This window comes from Periplaneta americana, chromosome 6 (genome assembly GCF_040183065.1).
Source record: "Periplaneta americana isolate PAMFEO1 chromosome 6, P.americana_PAMFEO1_priV1, whole genome shotgun sequence".
NCBI lineage: Eukaryota > Metazoa > Arthropoda > Insecta > Blattodea > Blattidae > Periplaneta > Periplaneta americana.
The window spans coordinates 182,917,648-182,938,149 of record NC_091122.1 but is presented as its reverse complement, the minus strand read 5'-3'; the positions used below and the strand labels follow the sequence as shown (position 1 = coordinate 182,938,149).

The 20,502-nt window shown below is 37.8% G+C and overlaps 2 protein-coding genes across 3 annotated transcripts in view; one reads left to right on the top strand and one right to left on the bottom strand.

The window, feature by feature from the left end:
- The window catches only part of LOC138702111 (collagen alpha-1(XI) chain-like), a 210,498-nt gene that overhangs the window by 176,645 nt on the left and 13,351 nt on the right, over positions 1 to 20,502 (top strand). For both annotated transcript variants that reach the window (XM_069829693.1, XM_069829692.1), the window contains exons 21-25: positions 2,600 to 2,760; positions 9,234 to 9,503; positions 12,230 to 12,391; positions 13,572 to 13,787; positions 18,824 to 19,068. In XM_069829693.1, the coding sequence (XP_069685794.1) occupies positions 2,600 to 2,760; positions 9,234 to 9,503; positions 12,230 to 12,391; positions 13,572 to 13,787; positions 18,824 to 19,068 (1,054 nt within the window). The remainder of the gene's footprint in view (positions 1 to 2,599; positions 2,761 to 9,233; positions 9,504 to 12,229; positions 12,392 to 13,571; positions 13,788 to 18,823; positions 19,069 to 20,502) is intronic.
- The window catches only part of GABA-B-R1 (gamma-aminobutyric acid type B receptor subunit 1), a 163,837-nt gene continuing 162,308 nt past the window's right edge, over positions 18,974 to 20,502 (bottom strand). The window contains exon 17 of the mRNA XM_069829698.1: positions 18,974 to 19,108. Coding sequence (XP_069685799.1) covers positions 19,086 to 19,108 — 23 coding nt within the window. The 3' untranslated portion in view covers positions 18,974 to 19,085. The remainder of the gene's footprint in view (positions 19,109 to 20,502) is intronic.

Below are 20,502 nucleotides of genomic sequence, written 5' to 3'. Positions count from 1 at the left end.
GCATAAAGCATGGGGAGAAATTCAAGATTTTTTGGAAAACCTACGTATTATAGGACAGTCGAAGGTGATGAATCTTGGATGAATCATTATACTGGTGACAGACTATAGTACTAATCGCGATTAGCACTTATCGCGATCAGGTCCGATCGTGATTACCGAAAATGTGGTGTCACGCTTGGTCCTGTCTGGCCAACAGCTGAATTACCATAGAGGAAACAATTTTCTCTATGTACATACGTATATGTTTGTTTCCCTCCTGGACAACACCTAAAGTTCATACTTTCTTTTGATGTTTGTTCATTGTTTCTTTCCTTTTTTTTTTTTTTTTTGTTGTTTCTTGCAGCTTATATGGGAATGTATTTGTTAAAATTGTTATATGCTTTACAATGTAAACTGATACAATTTATATCATTACTATTTATATTGTTTTGAAAAGAGATTTTATAACCTATAAAATTGATATCATCATGCCAGAAATTTATATTATTTTGTAATAAAACATATTTTTAAAATCAAACCTAACCTCAACGATAGCTTCGTAATGGAGACTGAAATTGAAAATCTGGAAAAGAAACCAGTTCCAGTTTGTAATCCATTATTTATTGAAATGAAACATGTATATGAAATATGAATAATTCGTCTGTCATTTGTTAATATATTTCTTTATACTTTTCTCACATCTGCATTAAATTTCTCCACTACGTCTAATAGTAGCCAAATTCATTTTCTAGCCATTCATTTTCGTTTCTATTTCATATAATACAATGGAAGGGGTAACAAAATTCCACAGCAGAAGCTATCACGACTTCCTAAATAATATAAATCAAGGCGATTCGAAACCAAAGATTACTAAAATATTACTTTCGTCCACTGGGCCGTGCCTCAGCGCGATTATCTAGTTCTGGAAACAGGATTTAGCTCTTGATCGCGATCGGGACGGTGACACACTACAAACCTGATCGCGATTAAGTCGATAATCGCGATTAGTGACTGTAGTTCGTCACCAGTATTAATTACCAGTCCAAGAAAAAGCGTGCATCAAGTTGTCAAGTGTTTGGCTTAGACGCACGTCAATAATAGGTACTGCCATCTACCGGTGATAGTTTTAGGCGCCTCATTAAAAAATGTAGGTCGCAAATTGAATCTGTAACTAACTTACTGACTCTCTTTCGTAATAATCATCATTATCATCACTGTCACCACTACTATCAACACCCTGATGTCTTCATGACTTTCCCGCCGCATATGATTTTTTTTACGATTTTTAATATTTTCATATTTACACGCGTGCGTTTTAGATAGAGAGACTCGAAGCCCGATCTTTGTAACGAAAAGAAAGAAGTTCTATCGCTAAGCCATAAATGTTCGTAAGGAATATGTCTTTTCGTGACATACATATAGTCACTGCTACAACTTGATTTCATCCCCGCACCTCGATGCTTAAAATTTCTCCGTGTGAATCTCGCGTTAACCTGAACAACACTTAGGGAAATTCATGCTACAGGAGAGCGACCATTTTCCGTGTCAAAGGATGTACAGTGAGGGACATAATAGTTGAGCTACTGGAGTTTTTTCTGAGTCAAAGGATGCCACACTGCGCATGCTCCGAGACGAAAGTTTTGGTTCATATGTTGATGAGATACTCGCTTCCCTTTTCTTTTTAAACATTACATATCTATGCTGAGAAGGAATTGAAATTATAGCCTCTTGTGAACCACGCTACAGATCTTGAAACATTTTCGCCCGCTCAACAATTATGTCCCTCACTGTACTGTACATATCAGACAGACAGAACCTCAGTCAGAGCTATAGTCCCGTCGCTCTAATTTCCGGCAGCCAATCACGTTGCAGGTCGGCTACATTTAAACGTGTGCTTCTTGTGATTCGTTGATGAAGATGTTAAGCATTTCCAAAGGCTCGATAAATACTTAATATAATCGCCCGCCATTTTGGCTCTTTCGTTGGCGTTCGCAGAAAGCACACGAGGACGTTATTTGCCGCTCAATTATTTGCTGAATTACAATGCGTTTGATTTATTATCATAGGAGCTACGACATGATAATGTGTAACGGTGTGGCAAATAGATCCCTCGTCTGGTAGCCTTGCAACGAAAGAACAAAAATGGCGAACGATACTACCTACCTAGACTTTATAGAGCCTTGACTTCCTAAGACGTAAGCAAAGAGGAGGAGTCACGCCGGGAATAACAGCGTCGCGACTATAATATACACACGTATGCGATGATATTCAAACTTCATTTATTTTTTTCATTAATTAGTTTCAGTAGTTATATAGTATATACAGTCACGAAGCTCAATACGTAGTAAATATGCATCCACAGATAGTTGCTAACCACTAGGATCGCTAATATCGCCTCATTACAGACAATGCGAAATAGTTCCGGCACAGTCTATTGTTCCTGGCAACCTCACAATTCAAGCTTCGTGACTGTATATACTAGTCTGTGGTTATATGTTGTGGGTTGCTAAGATACAAGATGCTTGTAGAATATTACGGACATCTTTCCCGAGTAGGTGCGCACTTAAACGTCATGTTAAAAGAAAAGAAAACTGACACTATAATCCCATCTCTCAAACAGGTCCTGAAGGCCCCGCCGGTTCACCAGGTGAATCGGGTCCTCGTGGGAGTAAAGGAGGAGAAGGCATCCCCGGTCCACCTGGTCCAGAGGGTCTGCAGGGTCCAAAAGGAGAGCCTGGAAACCCAGGGCCGCCAGGACCCACTGGCATAGATGGGAAGCATGTGAGTACACTAAAGACGTGGCTTAGTTCAACTAGATATCACACCATGAACAGCTGAAAATTCGACACATGTTTATATGAACTCTTAGATTACTCAAAACAATTCATACTGCCACTTCTTAAAATCTGTACTATTCCTTTCGAATCACCCTGTATAACTTGCAATGAAAAAATGTAAGTCGCTCAGACGTTTCAATATTACTTACAAATGGCTTTTAAGGAACCCGCAGGTTCATTGCCGCCCTCACATAAGCCCGCCATCGGTCCCTACTGAGCAAGATTAATCCACTCCCTACCATCATATCTCAACTCCCTCAAATCCATTTTAATATTACCCTCCCATCTACGTCTCGGCCTCCCTAAAGGTCTTTTTCCCTCCGGTCTCCCAACTAACACTCTATATGCATTTATGGATTCGCCCATACGTGCTACATGCCCTGCCCATCTCAAACGTCTGGATTTAATGTTCCTCATTGTGCCAGGTGAAGAATACAATGCGTGCAGTTCTGCGTTGTGTAACTTTCTCCATTCTCCCGTAACTTCATCCCTCTTAGCCCCAAATATTTTCCTAAGCACCTTATTCTCAAGCACCCTTAACCTATGTTCTTCTCTCAAAGTGAGAGTCCAAGTTTCACAACCATACAGAACAACCGGTAATATAACTGTTTTATAAATTCTAAGTTTCAGATTTTTGGACAGCAGACTGGATGACAAAAGATTTCAACCGAATAAAAGCAAGAATTTTTCATATTTATTCTGCGTTTAATTTCCTCTAGAGTGCCATTTATATTTGTTACTGTGACGTCGGCATATATTTTCTATACAGTTATTAAACAAATTTTATACATTATTTTATAATCTAATCTATTATATACGATACAACATAAAAATTATTATTACAGCTAGTTTATCACTGAGGAATAAGGAAAACCTGTTACCTTGTATTTACTAGAAGCAAAGCCGTTGTAAGTGCTTACTGGATCATGCATTAAAGTAGGTCATGTCTGGTCCCATTGTCTCAGCTCTGCTCTAGATATTTTAGCGGGACTCTAGCAGTGTTCCCTCCCGAAATGTAACTCAATTTAATTCAAACCTACCTTACCATAGTGTGACTTTTAGTCTGATACAGTACACGTCTTGCAATCATCGTCTCGAAAGAGTAACCCTCCCCCCCTCCTACGTTGTCTCAGAGCCCTCACAACTCGAAAAACGTAATTTCGCGCCAATAGTGGTTGTTTATGGGGTCAAGCGGGGTCACGTCGAAATCAATATAGCGTGATATTTAAAGCATCTTCCGCTGCGACAAGCTGTAGTATTTCTAGCCACAAATGCAACGAACCCAGGTTCGACTTCCGGTAAGGAAGTGGACATTGATCTCACTCCTGGTGGGACTAAGGGTACGTACACGTTGGAGCGACGATAAAGGATAAAAGAAGCAGCGATGCTATATCAGAGAGAATTGAAGCATGCATTGTTATTGAGGTGTGCATATTGGAGTAACGATAAAAGCGAAGATGCACGATAAAAGCGACGAAAAATAAAAGTTCCATTTTCTTCGCTCTTGTCGTTCATATGATCTCTGATTAAGATAATATTAATCTGTATAATGACCGGTGGTTATCAATATATCCGAATATTAATAGATTTATTATTATTTTGGCATATTAAATTAATTATTGTAGATATTGGCAAATTGATCAGTTGTGTATTTATTCGTCATATGTTATGTGATCACAAGAACCAATCACAACACAACGAATTTATACTATCTTTGGGATGAGAAACGGGTTTAATTTTGTACGTATTTAAGTTATATTAACCTTGAATATAGCAGCTGATATTTCCTATATATCTTCTTTCATTAAGTGGATGCACAGAATATTTTCTAAAGGGTGCGTCAGAAAGAACGGATGGATTTCAAACTATCGATACGCAACGAGGAGAGGGATATAGTGAGGGGGACCACGACTGTTGGGTCAGCCATAGAATGCAGTTTCAGTTGAGAATATGGTGTTGGTCTGGTGTACAACGTGCTTTCATCGTAGAGACATTTTTGAAAAGTGATCGCCACTCAGGACTCATTTCGACATCGGATGTCACGCTAGGATTCCAACTCGGAATACAATTTTGCGGTGGGTGGCTTCATTTCGTATCACAGGTTCAACATTAAAGAAGAAATCACCTGGACGAAATTCTATTGCACTGAGATTGTCCGAGGCTACGGTAAGATCTCGCGCCCTGCGACTTCTTTCTTTGGGACCATTTGAAGGCGTAAGTTTGTAAACATCGATCACATACACTGGACGAACTGAAGACAGCGATTCGCGAAGAAATCGTGGCAATTGCACCAGCTACGACTGTGAAAGTGATGGCGAACATCAGAAAACGCCTCGATGCCTGTATTGAAAGCCAAGGACATCATATGGATAATGTTGTTTTCCATAAATAAACTGCATGTATTGGTGAATATGTTGATAACAATAAATTTTTGATTTGATGAATCTTTACAATTTTCTTGCCATGTGAAATCCATCCGTTCTTTCTGACGCACCCTGTACTGATAAATCAAAATGTTCGCTTCCCGCGTCCTCGTTGCTCCGATATGAACACTTGATTCTTTGATAATACCAAAGCGTCGCTAGATCGTTTCTTTCATCGTTTATCGTTGCTCCAACGTCCACGTACCCTAAGACTGCGTCTTAGCGATGGCCGGAGATCAACTGCTTTTGGATGTAAAACTTGGTTCTTAAACCTCACAAGAGCGGAACAAAGAATGATCAAGTGATGACGACGATGATGATGATGATGATGATGATTCCTCGGACATCACTGCTTTTGACTTTAGATTATGCGAACTACAACTATACAGCTTACCTGTATAGAGAGAGAGAGAGAAATAATAACAGCTGTAATCTCTTACAGGATTGAGAAGTTACGCGTAAAAAAAATTCATTTCTACACCACACGCAGGGGGAAAGATACTTTTTTGTAAATGAGTAAACTAAAATACAATAAAATTACGACATAACAGTCTGTCCACATTATCTTCACAGCCACACAGAATACCAGAATACGTATAGAATATCACATTGTTGTTTAGTCAACTGTCCAAAGACAGATCTTGACCCCACAAGGGACACCAACAAGGCATCACTCATGACGCAACTAGGCCAAAAGATAATGAGGTAGGGTGGCTAGTTCCTTTCCCCCCAATATCCTCATTATCCACTCACAATCAGAAACATTGACGACACATTGCAGCCGTCTACATAAACACCAGTTCGAAGAGCTTCTGTCTGCCGATACGAGATGGCACTAGCATTCATAATCTGCTCCAAACTGAATCCGCGAGCCAGTGTTCAGGATAAGTTCTTTCATTAAGTCAAATCAATCAATGACCTCAATTTCCATCGATTAAATGTCCGTAATTTTCCATTACGAGCTGCAAGTTCGTTTCGCTCTTCATATGTGATGCATATGCCTTTCAGCTCTGTGGGCTGTTTGCCTTTCGCATAAATTTGGTATGTTCATTGTTTGAGACCTTAAGAGTAAAAATGCTAAATCCAACGTCCCTTTGATACTAAAAGTGTAAAATAAAACTGCTTCTATCTCCAGTACTTTTTAATGTTAATATTTAAGGTGGTAAACAATGCATGATGTTATTGAGGGCCAACTTTTTAATAAATAACTATGAGAGACTTTACTTTTCCTGTCGCAAATGAATTCACAGAAGTAAAAGTAATATAAAACATAACAAATAAATAATTGTTTTAATCATTTAAAATCTGAGAACTGTTAAGAATTTTCCGCTACAATAAATATATTTAGTCACATGTCTGGTATGTTAAAAGGCGCATTTATAAATGAAGCGCGAAAAAGAGACGCTAACTAAATTTATAAGTTTGAAATAGTAGCCATCCCGAATTTGCTTTCTGGCTGTGAAGAAAGAATAATATCAAGAGGAGATGAGTGATAAATATATGGTTCATGCGTGCAACAAGCAAATATAAACTATTCTACAAAAACGGGAAATAAATATTTATCAAGAATAAGAAACAGCAAAGATGATATTTATAAATAACCTGAGTGTAACGAGAAAAGTGGTCAAACTTCAAGCATGGATTTCTCATATATTTATATAGAAGACAAAATGGTTATATCAACATGGGTCTGGAAATGCTTGGTTTATGAGTAGGGATTGCAAGTATGATCACAGTGTACTTCAGTATGTTTGTTTGTTGGAATTATTATGATGCATTCTATTAACGGTAATTAATTATATAAATTGTAATTAGACAGTTTACAGTTAAGTCATCCAATTACATGACATATATTTGAAACCAATTGGTAGATACTTTAACACATACGTTTACATTCTCATAATATTATATTTTAGTTGGGTAATTTGGCATGACAGGTTATAAAGTTTTACTATGCGTAATAATGTGCATAACATAATTGTTAAATTGGTAATTGATAAATTTATAGTCGAGTTTTATGTAAGATAAGTTACAGACTCAAAATTCATGGATAAATTTCTGATTACTTGTAACTTATCGAATCAAAATGTCAATAAATGAACTATTAAGAGTGTTATCATCATCATCATCATCATCATCATCATCATCATCATCATCATCATCATCATCATTTTCCAAACATTTATAAGGGGTTAGGTACAGCTTACAGCAGTAAAATTTTTGGAAATATTCAACTTTTTTTTCTCCATTACTGCAACTTGTACAATAATGAAAATTAGTATGTATAAAACACTATTCTTCTGCTATATGAAAAAAAAAATATTTTTACGACTTAAAAAAAAATTTTATATTTTCAAAATGGTGGCAGTTTACTGTGCAGTGATGAAGCGTTTCCCTCGTAACTCATAAACTTGTTAACTTTTTCATGTTCTCTCTCGTTTATTTTAGCTATTGCTGAAACTCATGTTTACAATATCATGCTCTCTCAACTACTTTCCTTAATAAATAATATTTTTATTTTATTTTGTGTTAAAAGAAAATACTGATATTTGACCATTTTTAAAATGAATTTATTTTTCATCAGGAAATCTATGAAAAGTGGAGAAGTGATCTTGCATCATATTGTACATATGACATGCATAAATACACACAAAAAATTTCATCACAGAATGTTGGATAGTTTTTGAGTTATGTGGGAAACGCTTCATCACTGCACAGTGAACTGAACTTTGAAAAAAAAATGTAAACAATTTATTTTTTAAACCGTAAAAATATTTTTTTCATATAGCAGAAGGACAGTGTTTTACACATACTAATTTCCATTACTGTACAAGATACAGTAATGGAGGAAAAAATGTTGAATATTTCCAAAATTTTACTGCTGTAAGCTGTACCTAACCCCTTAAGCCATGTGGCCTGTTACGGACTCCATCCATTTTTTCGCAGGACGTCCTATTGATATTTTCCCTGGTAATCTGTAACGGAGGATCATTTTTGGGACTCTGCTGTTATTCATCCTGTTGACAAGGTTCATTTATTTCCCTCTCTGTGTCCCTGTATATTCTAATATTGGTTTGAGCTGGAGTTCATTGAGGACGTCTTCATTCCTCTTGTGGTCCCAGATTATTATTACAGTGAAACCTCTCGTTTACGGACATCGAAGGGACGTAACAATCTGTCCGCTTCTGGGAGGTGTCCTTTATTGGGAGGGAGGCTCCCCAATCTAACAGTAAATTTATAATATGCATTATGTATCCCTTCACGCTTTAAGTGAAATGTATTACTGTAGTTTAATTCTAAATACAGTATACTACAGTAAATTCTTTGCAACCTTGAACTACAGTAGATAAGACCGAAAAAGGAAAATACAGTACTGTGCCATGCAATTTTATTCTAGGTCTACAGTTATGCAGTACTGTAATTTATACTTTTCAACTTAACCTTTACGTCCAGGTGCCATGTCTCTCGAAACAGAAAAACTGATTGAAGTGAAGAGAATAATCCTACTAACCCTATCATGTATCGAATACAATTTCACGATCGCGGAAACCTGGACCCATCATACAGGTTAAATTTTATGACTTTCTTTATCCACCCGCTTCCAGATGACAAGGATTGGTAGCCTACGAGACCCTTATTTATTGTCTTCTTTCATGTTAAGGAATTTCTGTACAGTTCTCAAAACTAAATTTTCCATTTTTGTAACACATTAGGTCTTGAAATCCAAGTTCTGTCCGCAGTCAGGAGGTAAAGAAGCTTTAGGACTGTGAAACAGCTGTCCATGTCCGTGTCTGAGAGTGTCCGTAAACGAGAGTTAAAATTATCATTATTTCTATATTATTTCAGTTGGGACATAAAAATCTGTCCGTATATGAGGAGTGTCCGTATCTTAGGGGTGTCCGTAAGGAGAGGTTTCACTGTATTACCATCGTTATTATTGGTATTATTATTATTATTATTATTATTATAAGTTATTTAAATTTGTGTCCTGCAGGGTGAACGAGGTCCTCCGGGCCCGAAAGGAGAAGAAGGTAAAGCCGGTATCCAAGGACCTCCAGGTCCGAGAGGATCCGTGGGCCCCGAAGGACCAAAGGGTAGTCCCGGACCTCCTGGATTCCCAGGGACGGCAGGAGAGCCTGGCTTGGTCGGACCCAAAGGAGAACGAGGAAAAGATGGGGCGGACGGCCGCCCAGGAGACGCAGGGCCCCCGGGTGAAGCCGGGCCCGCGGGCAAGATGGGGCCCGTCGGACCGCCAGGCAAAGTGGTCAGTTATCAGAGCTGTGACATGTTATTCTGCTTTGTGGCTTACTTATCTGAGACGCTTCCGCGGCATTTCCATAACCACGAACAGTCAGTAAAACCGCTTCCCTTATCGATTACAACGAGACCCTGTAAGGGAACAGATTCAATGTCTGCAGCCAGCGCTAGATATTTCGATATTCAGGCATTCTGTGGCATTTCTGGCTACAAACTCAGCGGATTTCATTGAGTGAATGAATGGTTGAATGTTTGAGTGATGAATGATTGAATGTTTGAATGATGAATGATTGAATGTTTGAGTGATAAATGCTTGAATGTTTGATTGAGTGAATGAATGGTTGAATGTTTGAGTGATGAATGATTGAATGTTTGAGTGATGAATGATTCAATGTTTGATTGAGTGAATGAATGGTTGAATGTTTGAGTGATGAATGATTGAATGTTTGATTGAGTGAATGAATGGTTGAATGTTTGAGTGATGAATGATTGAATGTTTGATTGAGTGAATGATTGAATGTTTGAGTGATGAATGATTGAATGTTTGATTGAGTGAATGAATGGTTGAATGTTTGAGTGATGAATGATTGAATGTTTGAATGATGAATGATTGAATGTTTGAGTGATGAATGGTTGAATGTTAGAGTGATGAATGATTGAATGTTTGAGTGATGAATGATTCAATGTTTGATTGAGCGAATGAATGGTTGAATGTTTGAGTGATGATAATTGAATGTTTGAGTGATGAATGATTAAATGTTTGATTGAGTGAATGAATGGTTGAATGTTTGAGTGATGAATGATTGAATGTTTGATTGAGTGAATGAATGGTTGAATGTTTGAGTGATGAATGATTGAATATTTGATTGAGTGAATGAATGGTTGAATGTTTGAGTGATGAATGATTGAATGTTTGATTGAGCGAATGAATGGTTGAATGTTTGAGTGATGAATGATTGAATGTTTGAGTGATGAATGATTGAATGTTTGATTGAGTGAATGAATGGTTGAATGTTTGAGTGATGAATGATTGAATATTTGATTGAGTGAATGAATGGTTAAATGTTTGAGTGATGAATGATTGAATGTTTGATTGAGCGAATGAATGGTTGAATGTTTGAGTGATGAATGATTGAATGTTTGAGTGATAAATGATTGAATGTTTGATTGAGTGAATGAATGGTTGAATGTTTGAGTGATGAATGATTGAATGTTAGAGTGATGAATGATTGAATGTTTGAGTTAATGAAAGGTTGAATGTTTGAGTGATGAATGATTGAATGTTTGATTGAGTGAATGAATGGTTTAATGTTTGAGTAATTAATGATTGAATGTTTGATTGAGTGAATAAATGATTGAATGTTTGATTGAGTGAATGAATGAGTGAATGTTCCATTGAGTTTATAAATGAGTAGATGTTCGAGTGAACGTTTGATTGAGTGAATGAATTGATGTGCCCCTTGTCTTCAGATGATGCATTTTACTGTAATTACTAATACTAACCAACAAGTCCCTCTATTTGTGTCTGACTAATGCTGGTTTAATAATCTTAACACGTATCTACAAAACAATCTCTTTTACTAAACTCTTCCTGATAACGATAGAATTATTTTGGAATGAAATTGTAATCCTCGAAGACAAATGAATCGTGAATGGCAGAAACACCACATGTCCATTTTTCAGGAGACACAAAAAAGTTATTATCTGTAGTAATTGCACGAGTGTTGTTTCATTTTAGGGCTCGTGAAATTATACTTATGAGATGAAACCACGACTGCAATTTAATAAGACTATTCAACGAATAAAATTAAATAACTTGTAAAACCGAATTACTTACGTAAATGATAATAATTATAAAACACATCACTAAAACATTATTTTCCTTGTAATGAAGTTCAAAAACAAATGCTATCTATCCCGGAATACTAGATACTATTGCCAATTACTCAGAGAGGAAATACTAAACAACAATACTTAACCTCAAAAGTAAGATAAGCTGAAATATTACATTAACAGAATAAAACACGAAAGGTTTTTACAGACATTTGTTTATTACTTTAAGTTACATTAAATTGAAAACACAATTTTCGAAGTTAAATTTTGTTTGAATTTGCCGCGATTACATGTCCAGTATTGTACGAGATGTCTTATCAGATAAGGTCTTATCAAGAAACACAACTGTGATTGGTTGATTTTAAGGTGGTTCTGAAATATTGGCCAGGATCTCTAATTCATCCTATAAGTTGAGTTATCTTCAAAAGCGTTTCGTATTTTGAAATGACTATTTTTTTGTTAAAACATAAAAGTAAGATGTATTGTTTGACATATATAACTTTAATGTTTTTCTTTAGTATTTAAAATATAGAGTAAAGTCAACCCCATGACAGACCAAATCGGCCCAGAAGATGGCGAGGGGTTAAGGCTCCCACCATTACGGACAATCGGCATTAATGGCACTAGGGATGTTAGTTCTATGTGCCCGCCGCCTTTGCCCCCAAGAAAATGGCCCTGGTACTCATTTCTGTTAGATTCACGGCTGGAAGGATTAGATCAATGGAGAAATATTTCTAATTTTATATTTTACAGAAGATGAAAATTGACGTTTCTAATTTTTTCCGCCGGTAATGCGCTTAATCCTTACTTGCATCACATCGAACAGCTCACTACTATTATTACAGTATTTGAAGTCCCTTAAGAGTTTCATATTATATAAATTACAATTTTATATTTCAGGGTCCTGAGGGTCCTGCAGGACAACAGGGTAGCACTGGCACACCTGGAGAGAAGGGAGACAAAGGACCACCAGGGCCTCCAGGACTGCAAGGTCCGTTAGGTCCTCAAGGAGTTCCTGGACCGCAGGGGACGCCTGGACTCAGGGGCTCGCCTGGCCCAGCGGTACGTTGTGTAGCGAGTGACCATGTGATGATGTTAAGTCTCTCTTAAGGCTCATTCACAATGAAAATTAACCATAACGTAAGCGTTAACTTAAGAATATAAACGTTACAGTAAAATCAAGAAGTCATACCATCATTCACGATGGGAACATAAACATAACAGCAAACATACTTGGTAACCATGGAAACATAACAACGACGCCATTTCCTCATATTTTGTCATATACTTCAGCGCTCCACGATTGTGTTCTGTTTGCAAATCACGTAAGCATAAGCATGAAAGTTTGTAGTTTGCAAACTTTCATGTTAACGTCTTACGGTAATGTTTATGTCAATGCTTATGTGAATCATTGTGAATGATCTCATTTGGTAGCCTGGGCGCAAACTTCTGTGTTTATGTTACGGTTATGTTTAATTTTCATTGTGAATGAGCCTTTAGTTCATCAAATATCTCACGGAATATTCCAGAAGGATCGAACTGCGGCCCCTTTCATGAGAGGCCATCATCTAAGTGACTCAATTGAGGCCGGACTTATTTTTATTTCCTGTTCTTTTCTGAAATGTCTATAATTATACAGACTCCATTGTATGGTACTATATGAAGGGTTCAGAGCCATAGTGGGCCAAGCGCCATTTATTGAAAAGGAGAAAGCAAGGGTTAAAGTTAAGTGAATACCATAGTTTAATGAAGACTGACATATCATTTAGTTTTAATGTGTATACTTTATATTACTTGGTATTGAGGCTATCAAATGCAAAACTCGCCTTATCCAGGTAAAGTGATTTGTCAGAAAACAGGAAAAACCGTTATGGATATGGACAGTTTTGCATTTGATAGAAGTTTTCTGAGCTCTATGGAAGAGGAATTAGAGAAGTTTTGCACAAACCGACTATATCAGTAGATAGAGAGCTGCAAGAAGTACAACATCTCATAAGTAACTCATTTTTTTTTATTTTGGGTAAGGCGAGTTTTTCACTTGACAGCCTCACATGTTTCCATTGAAATGTGGTAATAACTTCATTTTAGCCCTTGTTTTCTACGGTTTTAGTAAATGGCGCTTGGCCCACTATGGTTCTGAACCCTTTATATAGTCCCCTTTTAAAGTACTTGAGCCTCAGATGTCGTTTAGCTTCTATTCTTTGTTTTGCACTAGAAATAAAATGATCTGCTTCTTCTGCAGGGAGATGTGGGGCCGCCCGGTAAAGCCGGAGGTGAAGGTCTTCCTGGGAAGGCAGGAGATGCTGGTCCGAAAGGTCCCAAAGGAGATCGGGGTCGAAGAGGGCCCAAAGGGCACCGCGGTGACATGGGGATAGCGGGTCATAAAGGGGAAATGGGCGAAAAAGGCGAGCGCGGCATGAAGGGGCCTACCGGACCTGAGGGACATAAAGGAGAGCCTGTAAGTAACATTGCTACTCGTGAGGAAGAAAACTGAAGATATTTGCAAATAAAATTATTTATTTATTTATTCACCGACAGACAAAGACAGAAATAAGGCAGAGACGAACAGTAAAGAAAGGTCAGAATTTGCGACAGTTGAGGATTTAGCAGAGATATTTGATAGGTTTAAAAAAATGTGGGGATGTGATCAAATGGTGCAAGTAAAGTGAAACTGGAAAAGATCGAGAAGTATAGGGGAGAGAGAAAGTGTATAAGCAGATGTGTAGAATAAAATATAAGTATTTATAGGAAGTGAGAATAGTGACAATGGATTAGGTGTAAGTGGAATAGTGAGAAAGTGGAAGGGAGCGCAAATAGGAATGAGAGAAAATAGTGAGAAAGGGTTAAGAGACGTGAACAAGTGACAGCATAAAATTAGTACTAACATTTGAACGTTGGAACAGTAAATGAATATAAGAGAAAGATAGGAGAAAAGGTCAAAGAACAAATAGGATAAATAATTCAATATGATAATTTATAGAGAAAAATTGAAATTGAGATTTTAGTGAATAGTAGTTAGAGGAAAAAGGGAGTGTGAAAGTAGTATATAATATTAGATATATTAGGATTAAGGAACAAATAGAGAATAGCAAATGAAATGTAGGAGAAATACTGAAGGGAGATTGACCAAGTAACAAAAAAGGTACATAGTGTAATTGTGAGTATTTGTGTAGACGTGTACTGCAAATAATGTGTTATTGTAATAATATGTTAATGGTGGCACCGGATACAGAAATGTGAGGTACACCATTACATGTAAAGAAGTGCTGTGACCAAATATATTATATCATATTTACCGATATTAATATATTTATTTACCGAGGTTTATTTATATATTTTTATTTATTTATTTTGTTTACGGCCGCAACTGAAGAAAAACGACCGGGAAGACTGCATCAAGTGCTGCTGCAATACGATAATGCACGCTCGCACTCCGCTATCATGACGAAATCAGCTATCCAGTAGCTTGGTGGGGAGATGATTCCACATTCTCCATATTCTCCCGATCTTGCGCCCTCAGATTTCCACCTTTTCCGTTCTCTATCCAACAATCTTCAAGGGAACTCCTTTGATAACGAAGATGCTTTACAAACTTGGCTTGACGACTTCTTTAATTTCAAACCAGCAGATTTCTTCAGACGCGGAATCGCAGGTTGGCAGAGTCAGAGATGATGTAGAAGAATAGATTGCTAATTAATTTCTGTCCTTTATTCATCTCAAAAACTTTTGTCACAGCGAAAAAAGCTATGAACTTTTGCATCAACCCAAAACAATGACATTGTAACATCTAAATTATAACAAATTATTATTTTTTAAAACACATTGTTAAAATAAAGTCATAAACTGAAAGTTTTCTACAATTCATTTACGGTTGGAAAGGGGGTAAAAATAAAAGTAAAATAAATCGTCTCTCTCATTTTCGTTATAAACAAAATAAAAATTACAGAGTTTCATTTATCTACTGCACCGTTTCGAAACTCATACAAATTAGATTCACATTTAATAAAAATATTTATCTATGTACTTACTTACTGGCTTTTAAGGAACCCGGAGATTCATTGCCGCCCTCACATAAGCCCGCCATTTGTCCCTATCCTGAGCAAAATTAATCCATTCCCTATCATCATATCCCACCTCCCTCAAATCCATTTTTGTATTATCTTCCCACCTACGTCTCGGCCTCCCTAAAGGTCTTTTTCCCTCCGGCCTCCCAACTAACTCTATATGCATTTCTGGATTCGCCCATACGTGCTACACGCCCTGCCCATCTCAAACGTCTGGATTTAATGTTCCTAATTATGTCAGGTGAAGAATACAATGCGTGCAGTTCTGTGTTGTGTAACTTTCTCCATTCTCCTGTAACTTCATCCCTCTTAGCCCCAAATATTTTCCTAAGCACCTTATTCTCAAACATCCTTAGCATATGTCCCTCTCTCAAAGTGAGAGTCCAAGTTTCACAACCATAAAGAACAACCGGTAACATAACTGTTTTATAAATTCTAACTTTCAGATTTTTTGACAGCAGACTGGATGATAAAAGCTTCTCAACCGAATAATAACAGGCATTTCCCATATTTATTCTGCGTTTAATTTCCTCCCGAGTGTCATTTATATTTTTGTTACTGTTGCTCCAAGATATTTGAACTTCTCCACCTCTTCAAAAGATAAATTTCCAATTTTTATATTTCCATTTCGTACAATGTACAGAAAATTAACATTTTCTTACAGTTTTTCAAGTGAGTTTCAGGACGAGTTCCAACAACAAACCAAACAGAGTGAATTCGAGTAACCCAACTACGCGTTGTCTTGTGTATCTGTGCTCTGAGATTCTGATCATGCGCAGTGTCTTTATCTGGAATTTCGAATATTCCAACGGCCCGATCTTTGAGTAACTGTACATCAGTTAGAATATCCTGGAAAGAACGTGTTGTCCGAATGAACGACAGGAGAGTATCAAAGAAGACGATCAACACTTTGGAGCAATGGCGATGGATTGTGGCCGTAATAGACGAACGACGTCTAATACTGGACTAGATGAAGAGAGAAGAAAAGTATCTATCAGTTTAATATTTACTTGTCAACTCACAAAAATTTGCCCGTCACCTTTAGACTTTTTAATATTCATCGTGTATCACTAAGGCTGTAGGCACAATCATGTGACATTGATTTGGAGTCCACTGCTTCAAACAACTTAACTGCATATTTAAGAAAGAATTAATCAAATGAAGCAAAATGTATAAAAGTTATAATCACAGTGGCCATCTGATGTAGCAACATGTGTCGCCCAACAGCGACCCCATCCCGTCTTCTTTACTGCCACACAGTCATAGCCAGCGGCTATAAAGTACAGCAATAAACCGAAGAAGCAGTTGACTTTTGATGTGCAAGTACAGGACGTTACAAAATTCTGCTGTCAAATTTCTAGGGCGTGTACCGTAGAATCTAGTGTACTGGGAAAATAGTTCAAAATTTCTAGAGAAGCAGTGTTATTTTTCTTCAGATAGGCCTATGTGTGGCTCAATTCGCTTACATTGCAGTGTGGAAATAGAGAGTTTTCGCACCTTCCTGATCCACTAAACGGTTAACGCTATGTTGACGTCAGTAGTGACGTATGTTCACGTTCGTAAAACTTCGGAAAGAATCGTAAGGTATCGGTGCAGGTATTCCTTTAACGTAAGGATCTATTATACGATATTTCCCGCTCCGTTAAACATTTTTCATTTCGTAGCTCCATTGATAGTCAACCAATCGCACTGTAACGTTTTTAATTGATAGCTCAATGTCAATATTCTTCACCTGACATAATTAGGAACATTAAATACAGACATTTGAGATGGGCAGGGCATGTAGCATGTATGGGCGAATCCAGAAATGCATATAGAGTGTTAGTTGGGAGACCGGAGGGAAAAAGACCTTTAGGGAGGCCGAGACGTAGATGGGAGGATAATATTAAAATAGATTTGAAGGAGGTGGGATATGATGATAGAGACTGGATTAATCTTGCACAGGATAGGGACCGATGGCGGGCTTATACGAGGGCGGCAATGAACCTTTGGGTTCCTTAAAAGCCATTTGTAAGTAAGTAAGCTCAATGTCTAAGGAAATCATAAAAAAATCGAAATGAAAATCTTTTTGAAAAGTGAGAAAAAATACTAACTTCGATGTGATCTGTTCAGAATAGACATTTACACCTTCAAAACTTTGTAAGCGACAAACTTTTTTATTTTACAGGATTGATGGAGGGGTCAAAGCGAGAGAAATATTGAGAAAGAATGGAAATTACTTTTTAAAGCGTTCCCTACACAAAATCTTTACTGGTTTCCGAGTTACGGCGAGTTAAACAAAGGAGCGTTTTCGCTTGGCGGAGTACTCACGACTCAACCTTTTGTCTATTAGAATCTCAACGAAAAATTCTTTCCTGAACCTTCTTGTGTTTCGGCCTTAATAATTTAGCCATCTTAAGCTGTTCTAAATAGTTACATATCATCAGTGGTAAATCTCAAACAAGATGCCATGTTTTAACACTGAATTAGGCTTACGGTAAACTTCGTTCACTTCCACGTTATCTGCCTAGAGACAGTGGTCCATTATTGAAAAAACGTGAGATGAATGACTCTGATTGGCTTTTTCATCAATGACGTCAACATAGCGTTAACCGTTCAGCGGACCAAGAGGGCGCGAAAACTCCCTATTGTTGAAGTAACATGTCAGGCTGTGCGATGAGCTAGGAGTCGCGCCTTGTACCAATGAGGGTCATGTGACTGCAATATCCAATCAGCGTCACTGCACTTTACGAGCTGTTTGACTATACATTTCATTTATGTCGCGTGGCAATACATTTAGTGTGTTTTTGTTTGTATTTTGTCATATATCGTGTCTTAGTGTTAGGTTGACGTGAGAGAACACGGATACGAGAGAAAAGTGTTCTGAGACTTGAGTTATCAACTGATCAGATATTTCAAGCGGGAACCAGATAGAACTATAAAGGATGTCCAGCTTCCAGGACTGAGAGGTGTCCAACATAGAGGATATATTGGGGATGTAAAAGCATACAAATTTGTCCGGTGTCCAATATAATGAGGTGTCCAAATACAGAGGTTTCACTGTATAATCTACAACACTCGTGGCTTTCATTTATTATACAGGTCAGACGATTTTTGTTTGTTGAATTTTGTAACAGCCTCTAGATAACAAACATTTCATTAGAAAGGTCACCGAATTCTCAAATCTTCACATCTGGTCGTTACGGAGGTAATAGTTCACATCATTCTGTGTCTAAATGCAACACTTAGCCCGATTATACGAATTTAATGCACACTTCCCGAGTTTTATAGATTCCATCATGCCTGAAGCACACACTCCGTGTTTCATGACTCAATTTAAGAGGCACTTTCAAATTATATAACATATTTCAATATAGTCCAGCTGCAGATTGGGTAATAAATTCTCAAGTTGCGGTGTTGCCAGCTTGAATGCCCTCTTGCTTCATTACAGGGGCCGACAGGACCTCAGGGTCAGAAGGGCAGTGACGGCCCGCCTGGACTGCCTGGTTTGGAAGGACCTCCAGGGCCGAAGGGCTCGGAGGGCGTGGCGGGGATCAAGGGTGAACAAGGACCAGCAGGTCCGCCGGGGCCGCCCGGCCCCCCAGGGGAGGCGCCCCTGCTCCCTCCAGAGCTGCTGTTCCAGAGGGACACCGAGCGGAAGAAGAGGGCCGCCCCAACCGCCACCTCGACCACCGAGTGAGTCTCACTTCCGGTCAAATAGCATTCTTTCGTTCTACTGCGAAAAATAAACCCACAGATCATAATCAATGTTGACATATTTATATAGGCCTACATACTAGAGTCCACACCTGAGGAGTAACGGTCAGCGCGTCTGGCCGCGAAACCAGGTGGCCCGGGTTCGAATCCCGGTCGGGGCAAGTTACCTAGTTGAGGTTTTTTCCGGGGTTTTCCCTCAACCCAATACGAGCAAATGCTGGGTAACTTTCGGTGCTGGACCCCGGACTCATTTCACCGGCATTATCACCTTCATTTCATTCAGACGCTAAATAACCTAGATGTTGATACAGTGTCGTAAAATAACCCAATAAAATAAAAAATACATACTAGTGGCTCGTCAATAATATAGCATTAATATGTATCATTCCTGACAAATACTTAAACCATGGCATTAATTGCAATATTTCATTTTTAATGGTAATAATGTCATCAAATCTTCTTAAGATTTGTAGTTTTTAATAACCAATACACAGCTATACTCAGAAAATTACAAAACAGAGAATGAGAGCTGTAAATTCCTTATAAGTTGTATAAGACGTTATAAGATGTTCTCAGAAAAGTACACAAATGAAGATCGACCTACTGGCATTATGATGTCAGAGAATCTGAGCAACCTTGCTTTCGTGTTATTTTAGAATGTGTTTTGTCTTCTTCTAAAAATCATTTTTAGTACATTATTTTACGACGCTTTATCAACATCTTTGGTTATTTAGCGTCTCAATGAGATGAAGGTGATAATGGCAGTGAAATGAGTTCGGGGTCCAGCACCGAACGTTACCCAGCATTTTCTCATATTGGGTTGAGGGAAAACCCCGAAAAAAAACCTCAACCAGGTAACTTTCCCCGACCGGGAATCGAACTCGGGCCACCTGGTTTCGCGGCCAGACGCGCTGACCGTTACTCCACAGGTGTGGACCTAAAAATCAATTAGTCCTCACAACTGACGACAGATGATTTTTGGAAAATAGGGAAATTATGTAAGTAAACTGATGTTCCACTCAAAACTACTATTTTTCTGCATATCCTTAGCTGCCAAGCTTCAAAATGAGGGGTCATTCATTAAAATCCGTTCAGCTGTTTTCCCATAATTTCCTTTACTAACGCCGAGGGACATGAACACTTGTGAGATATGTATCCTACTTATAGTTAAGCCGACGTGAATATGTTAGGAGAAAATCCACAAAGTGTTGGGGAAGACACGGGAATTATACTTCAAGCAAGTAAAGTTAGTTTGGACGTAAATAGCCTGATGGCCTTAACACACGAGAATAAATAAATGTATTATTATTATTATTATTATTATTATTATTATTATTATTATTATTATTATTATTATTTTCAATTCCTTCTCAGCATAGATATACATACATAAGTGTTCTACCCAAGGGCAAG